This window comes from Monodelphis domestica, chromosome 5, assembly GCF_027887165.1.
Source record: "Monodelphis domestica isolate mMonDom1 chromosome 5, mMonDom1.pri, whole genome shotgun sequence".
NCBI lineage: Eukaryota > Metazoa > Chordata > Mammalia > Didelphimorphia > Didelphidae > Monodelphis > Monodelphis domestica.
Window position 1 is genome coordinate 219,200,148 of NC_077231.1, and position 7,701 is coordinate 219,207,848.

Consider the following 7,701-nt stretch of genomic DNA (forward strand, 5'->3'; position numbering starts at 1 on the left):
ACTGGCTGGTGTGGTGAATAGAAGGCAAGGAACATGGCAGTGAAGGAACACACAGCAGGTCAAAAAGCAGATCTGCCAAAGCTATTTAAAATAAACTTGATTTGAAGAAAGTTTCTTGTCCAATAATTCCCTTTCAGCACCATGTGGAGGAGGAGTGCCTGTTGCTCTTTTTTTGTCCTTTTCTGATTTGGGAAAGAAAAGCAAGTTATGTAGCTGCATTTACAATATGGGAAAGATGCTAATTTTTAATTGGATAATTCAGAATCCTAGCTATTGAAACCCTGGTGATAGGTAGATTTGCTTTGCCCAAAGAGGCAAACTGAACTGTTCTGACATTTCTGGACTTGTGTGGTTCAAAGAGCATCATCCTGATAAATATTCCAGTTTTCTAGCTTTCCTAGCTCAAATAAAAACTAATTCAAATGAGTTTATTAAATGTCCACTTAAAAGAGTGATTGTAAATAAATGGATAGCTGAGAATAAAAGAGGATGAGCTGACCTGGAGAGTAATGGGGACCAAGAAATATGTACTTAGTAATGATGTAGCTTCATGTGACATAGATGTTTCTGAATGAAGGAATAACACCAATTACTGCAATGCAGTGTTGTGAGTTATCCCAGGAACAAGAGATTTTTTTTTTCCATGATATGCTTCCTGACCAGCTTTCTTTAAGAGTATGAATAGAAAATTTTGATGAGAGGATAATGACACAGGCTTATATATGGATTGTGTTGTATTTATTCTCCTTAAATTGCTTTAATATAATGATTGTATGATGTTATTATATTATTATTATTTGCCTTATTTCTCAGTAATTGAGTCTATTTAAAATGTCATTTTTCTGAGGGACTGATTTGTATAAATTGACATTTATGGTGGGGGCACACGTGTGAAGTGGTAAGTCCTTGGTGCTTAGTCATGTTTGACTCTTTGTGACCCTAAGAACCATATGGTCCATAGAGTTTTCTTGGCAAAGGTACTGGAGTAGTTTCCCATTTCCTTTTCCTTTGGATTAAGGCAAATAGAGGTTAAGTGATTTGCCTAGAGTCACACTCAGCTAGTAAGTGTCTGAGGCCAGATTTGAATCATTTATTCCTGACTCCAAACCCAGTACTCTACCCACTGAGTCATCTAACTGCCCATTGGAGGGGAAAGTAGGAGAATATATTCTTTTTTCAACAATATTCCCCCCAAGACCTTGAAATATAACTCCAAGGTAGTGATCTTTTCTTGGGAACTTGAATTATCATTGTGAGGGAGGGTAGAGTGAATGATCCAACAGAGAACAAGCCAGTGTTGAAATGTTCATAAAGGAGGTAAGAGGCACTGCAGTGGGTGGAGATACCTACCAGGGATAAAACAAACAAAATTTTTAAAAATTCAGGTAACATATAGAATGGCATTTGATTTGGGATCAAATTTAAGCTTTATTCAGTAACTGATATCTGTCTTCATTTATTTCTCAGAATGGGACAATTTCTGTCATAGAGGCATGGAGAATAATCAAACACTGATCACAGAATTCATCCTGCTAGGATTTCCTATTGGCCCTGAGATGCAGCTGTTCCTTTGTGTCATTTTCTCACTACTTTATATCCTCACCCTGCTGGGAAATGCAGTAATCTTAGGTCTCATCTGTTTGGACTCCAGACTTCACACTCCCATGTACTTCTTCCTCTCCCATTTGGCCATTGTTGACATCTCGTATGCCTCCAACAATGTCCCAAAGATGCTGGCCAACTTTCTTAGCCAAACTAGTACCATTTCATTTGTACCATGTATAACACAGACCTTTTTATACATGGCTTTTGCCCACACAGAGTGTCTTATCTTGGTGGTGATGTCCTATGATCGCTATGTGGCAATATGTCACCCCCTCAGATACACTGTCATCATGAGCTGGAGATTGTGTACCACCTTGACCATTATTTCCTGGATATTTGGCTCCCACCTGGCCCTTGTCCATGTGCTTCTTCTCCTGAGGCTGCCTTTTTGTGGGCCCCAGGAAGTCAATCATTTCTTCTGTGAACTCCTTTCTGTGCTCAAGCTTGCCTGTGCAGACACCAGGCTAAACCAACTTGTAATCTTTGTTGCTTCTGTATTTATCCTTGTTGGTCCCCTCCTCTTGGTCCTGGTCTCCTATATGTACATTCTCCGTGCCATCCTGCGAATCCAGTCTGGGGAGGGGAGAAAAAAAGCTTTCTCTACCTGTTCCTCTCACCTCTGTGTGGTTGGGCTCTTCTTTGGTAGTGCCATTGTCATGTACATGACTCCTAACACCAGTCACCCTGAAGAACAACAGAAAATCCTCTCTCTGTTTTATAGCCTCTTCAATCCTACATTGAACCCCCTGATCTATAGCCTGAGGAATTCGGAAGTGAAGGGTGCTTTGAGGAGAGCACTGGGAAAGGATAGACCAAGATGAGGGACTGCATAGAACCATCAGAAGAATCTTGGGAGTATCTTTGGTCCATTTGAAAAGAAGAGGCGTTACTTACCCTGATATTTATAACTCTAATCAGCAATAATTCTTGTATGCCCAGGCAAATAGAATTTACTAAATACCAGCTACCCAACACAACCCTGGTTCAAAGAATCAGAAAGTTTTGTAATTCCACCAAACCTCCTACCTTCCTGAGCCACCTCTACCCCCATCCCTGGTACCTAGATCTTTTATAAATCTTGAAATTCTGAAATTATATTTCTCCCATTTAACTATTTTATAGGCATCTTAAGCCTATGCTGGATATCAATAAATAAGGGAAGAGAAATTCCTAGAACTTGAGGAAGGCAGAAGTGATTTGGGACACCCTGAGGAAAGGTATTCTAAAATAAGGTTCATTTCATCTTAGAACCTTCAAATTACCCTTCACCTTCCTCTTGATGAGGAATAGTTATACTCATTCAACTCTATTTTGTTTTACCATGAAGAGCCAGAATAGTTGCTCTACCTGTGTAATAGAAACCATAGTAGCCCAGATTCAGGCTACTATGAGGTACACAGGTACCTTTATATATAAAATCCCAGAATAAGGATGTGGGGATTCAAGGCATCCAAAAGGATGCAGAACAGACTGGCTATAGGGATGGAGTGTTTTTTATATGGTTTACTTTTTGTTTTTGCTTATACAGGATTCATTTCTGGTTATTTTCATTAGGGGGTCATATTTTTTCAGAGAAAATACAATGTTTTAAAGGTCAGAGGGAAAATGGCATAGCAGAACTGGAATGTAAAAGTCCATGTTCAAACTTGGGTCTCCCTGACTGTTAGTCCAATGCTCTTCCTCTTGATGCTGCTCTGTCTCTGAAACAATGCTGTTCCCAAAAGATTGAGACTTTTGAAGAAGTGTTAAAATGTAAGTGTTATTTGATATTTCCCAAGAATAACAAGATAGACCTAAAACTATAACTATGAAACTATATAACTAATTATAATGATATAAATATAAATACACACACATACATATATATATATATACATATATATATATATATGCTACAGTAGAGAGTTTAGTAATTCCCTCTCCTATTTATTTAGAAGTTGCTGAAGAGATAGGATAATAGAAACCAGTTTATATTTCTGGCACAAATTAATGGGAAAATCTAGAGTATTACTGCAAATTTTATTTTGAGACTTATCAGTTCAAGGGAAATGGAAAGCCTGCTGTATTTACTAGAATGATTTGGGAAGGAGACAGATCCTTCTTTAAAGGGGGAATTAAAAGGAAAAAAGATGGGTTTTGGACTTACTTGCAATGTAGTATGGGGAAATAAGGCCAAGCTCATAGATCTTGAAACATCTTGCCCTTTAGAAACACAAAACTTTTCTGTAGTAGAATCCTTCTCAAGTTTCACAGAAAAAAAAATGTTGATGTTGCATCCAACTGAAGAAAATTATCAAGAAAATAAAGGCTATTTATTGTTGAAAACAACAAAACCAGTAATTTTTACCCACAGAGGCTGAAAGTTCTTTTGGACTTTGTATGAAAATGAGACTTGTACAAAAAACAATCCAATGAAGCAACACACTACTTCTTTTTGAGATGTTACATGAACTAGTCTATACTATATGATAGCTATATCTACATTATGTATGAATACATGAATGATCAGGAAATTTTAGGGGAAGTGGAAAGGCACATAGTTGAGGCTCTTAGAAATCTTCCAAAGAAACCTTAGTAAATATGAATTCACAATTATGGATTTGTTCTAAATCTTCAATACTTCCATCTCTTGCAACATATTTGATAATATTGTTTACCTAATAGCACTGATACTTTCAAAAATGTTAGAACTGGAGACTCAGCATCCCATGCTTCATGGAATATTATGCAAGCTTACCAGTAGGTTTTAGGAAATTTTTTAATGGTCATGAAAGGAAGAAGTGAGTCATGGTATTCTGGCTACTCTCTAAAGATGACCATTATATGTAGAATTAAACATAACAATTGGGAGATATGTTGTCATACTGGGCATGATTTCAACACATGATGGAGAACAACTCTGACATAGTGATACTCTTGAGCACTGTGTCGTCTTGTTCCTCTAGGAATGGATACCATTGGCAGAAAAGCAAATCTGTACTGATATACTCAATTGTCCTCAATAAGAAACAAAAGAATTGGGGAGGATCATGGGCAGGTAGTAATTTTTACTATTTCTTCCAATTAGAGATTGGACCTTTTGAGAACAAAGGAAGATAAGAACCATAAACAACTTGTTCAATAAATGGCATAGAAGGCCAAGATTTGATTTTCTGAACAATGGATTAAAAACATGAAATATGATTATCATTTTAGAATAATGCTAATCCATAGTTCACATATGTGCCTAGGTACATGTGTTCACTGTGTATATGCCCTTCCACTCATGTGTACCAGTCACATGTTTACTGTACATGTGACCTTCTGTGTGTTTGCTATATATGTATATCCTACCACATGTGTCCATGCTTATACATGTTCTCTCTGTGCTTATTCTCCAACTGCATGGGTTCACTATATATGCCACTAAATACTTGTGCCCTAATCATATGTGTTCATTATATATGTGATCTTACATATGAAGCTAGTCTTCCTGATGATAATAGGTACATTTGTAGGAAAGCATGGCCCAGATTTGGGGAGAAATGTTGTACTATTTTTTCTTATTATGTATTTCATTATTTTTTCATTAAATGCTCTTTACTTAATCTGTTTTCTGACTAGTAAAAGCAAATAAGTGGACGTTTGTAAACTATAACTTTTCTTCCTTACTCAACAACTCAAAAGTCTTCTGCATCATCCCTCATTCTTTTGTTCTTTGCAACATTCCATAATAAAGAGGTAGATCTTCTACTTTCTCAAACTAACTCCTCTTCTGGTACCCTTGATCTGATTTCTTCTTAGAGCCTGATCATCTTTAATATTTCCCTTCTTTCTCCCTAATGTTTTACCTCTCCTTATCTGCTTATTCAGTCCTCTTCCAGCCTTGTTCCTAACATATTGGACTTGAAAATTATGCTTCTTTTGTTAGCTCATTATGGAAATTCTCTCAGAACTGTCAATCTGGAAAAACACAGAACCACCAAATGAATTACAAAGAATATGTCTTTAATCATGACAAGGGAGACAATATGCTTATGTGCACCACACAGAATCATGCACACATGCAAAACAATACCACACCAAATAAGCTTTGAAACCCTGGGAACAGTGTCTCTGGGAAAATGCACCAGGAATAGGAATTTACATCATGGGAATTTCCATCAAACTGAAGAATGTGGGGTCTTATATACACTTTGGGGGTATAGGAAAGGAAGGACAACTAACCACTTATATAGAGAAAGTTTTCTTGGGAAAGAAACTGTAGCCTGAGCTTAAGGTATCTGGGAGAGGCCCAAATACAATAAAAGAAACCAAGAAAAAAAAAGGGTACTTGAGACTTTAGTATATCTATCATTTTTATTCAGGGTGCTTAATGGCTGCTTGATAACTTATTTTCAGTTTGGGACAAGGCTCAGTCTGGGAGTTCCTCATAGGCAAGTTCCCATAGGACAGAAGTAAATTTTGGGAGTTCATAAAACAAAGTCGTCAGAACTGTCAACTTGGAAAAACACAGACCCATTATAATAGTCAGAAAAAAACAAATCTTTAATCAGGATAAGAGACAAGTCATTAATAATTGGTCGCCACACAGTGCCAAGTGCTAAATGCCACATTGAGTTAAAACTCTGGGGATTCTGGGGACTATGGAGACAGTGTCTCTGGGAGAGTCTACTTCTCCAAAGAATAATAGAACTTGGCCACTTATGTACCTTTAGAGGAACTAAGTACAGCAAACATACACTGACAGTTACATGCAGATTTGGAAAAGAGGTTATAGTCAGAGGCTGGGGTATTAGGGAGTGGTCTAAAATGCAGTCCATATAAAAGGAAAGCTTCTGCAAGTGTTGATCTTCTTGGGAAGGGATCTCTGATATAATGGGAGAAACTTCTAAGACAAAAAGGGTGATTGAGGATTTACTATTCAGGACACTTAAATGGATTATTGGTGATCCCTTGTTCAGTCTAAGAGGAGGTCAGTTTGGGACTTCCCCTAAAAGCAAGTTCCCAAGGAACAGGGGAAATCTTGGGGTTTCCAGAATTAAAATTGACAGTACCTAGAACCTTTTTGTCCTGGATCATCCTGTTATTGCTTTAGCCTAATCATTAGGTCCATACCACCTTCTCCCATTGGTCCTGACCTTCTAGACTTAAAAAGCATGCCCTAACGCTGAGTATCTTCATGTCCTTTCAGCTCTTTTTTTTTCTATATTGTCTTCTCCCATTAAAATGCAAACTCCTTGAAGGGAGGAGCTACCTTGCTTCTATTTTTATCCTCAGTGTGAGCACAATTCCTGATATAAAAATATAATATATACATGCATATATACATATATATATATATATTCATACACACAGAGAAGTATTTCCTCTTATTTCTATTGTATTAACTTTACAATGTAATTGTAATTACATTACATTGTATTAACTTTACAATGTAATTGTAATTACAATGTAATTAAGTTCATGATGTACTGATTTTTTCAAAAACTGATTAGCATCTGTCTGAACTCACCTGGACTTAATTATGATCTCTTCCAGTTAAAAACTAAAGGTATGGATGGATAAAGCAATCACTCCTAGCCTCAGGGGTATTTGTTTGGTAACCAGTTAAACTGGGATTCTGGCTTTGTTTAGATGTAAACAGAAACCAGTCTAGCTTGGATACCTCCCACCCTCCCCCCAGGGGCCAGTCCTCTGCCCTTATTCCTTCTACTAAAAAATAGAGGTGGTTTGGACTTCCTAAAGGATAGGTAACCTGGTGAACCTGATTAGGGTGGTTGAAGTCCATAAATCCATTAACTTTCCCTAATTGTGAGATTATGTATGATTAGCCACACCTGAAGGCTGACCCACTTTTCCCAGTGGAATTGTAAGGCTTCCCAACTACCCTGAGTCCTAAACTATCTGGGTCCCTTGCTGAAATGGCTTGAATGATGCACTTTATTAATTGCTATACATATTACTGTTAATAAACTATTATCTTTCCCAGAAAAAAAATTTTCCTTAGTTTACTTCAGTTTCATTTTACTTGCCATAATATTTACATGTAATATGTTTATATTTTATTTCTATTTATCTAATGTTTTCTTAATGAAATATATTTCTAATAATAAT

General features: G+C 36.9%; 1 protein-coding gene across 1 annotated transcript; it reads left to right on the forward strand.

Moving 5' to 3' along the window:
* The first annotated feature begins 1,493 nt into the window (after nt 1-1,493).
* On the forward strand, nt 1,494-2,426 carry LOC100618871 (olfactory receptor 2A5-like). The gene has a single exon (XM_007505281.1). It carries the CDS (start codon nt 1,494-1,496, stop codon nt 2,424-2,426), a length of 933 nt encoding a protein of 310 aa, XP_007505343.1.
* The last annotated feature ends 5,275 nt before the right edge of the window (nt 2,427-7,701 follow it).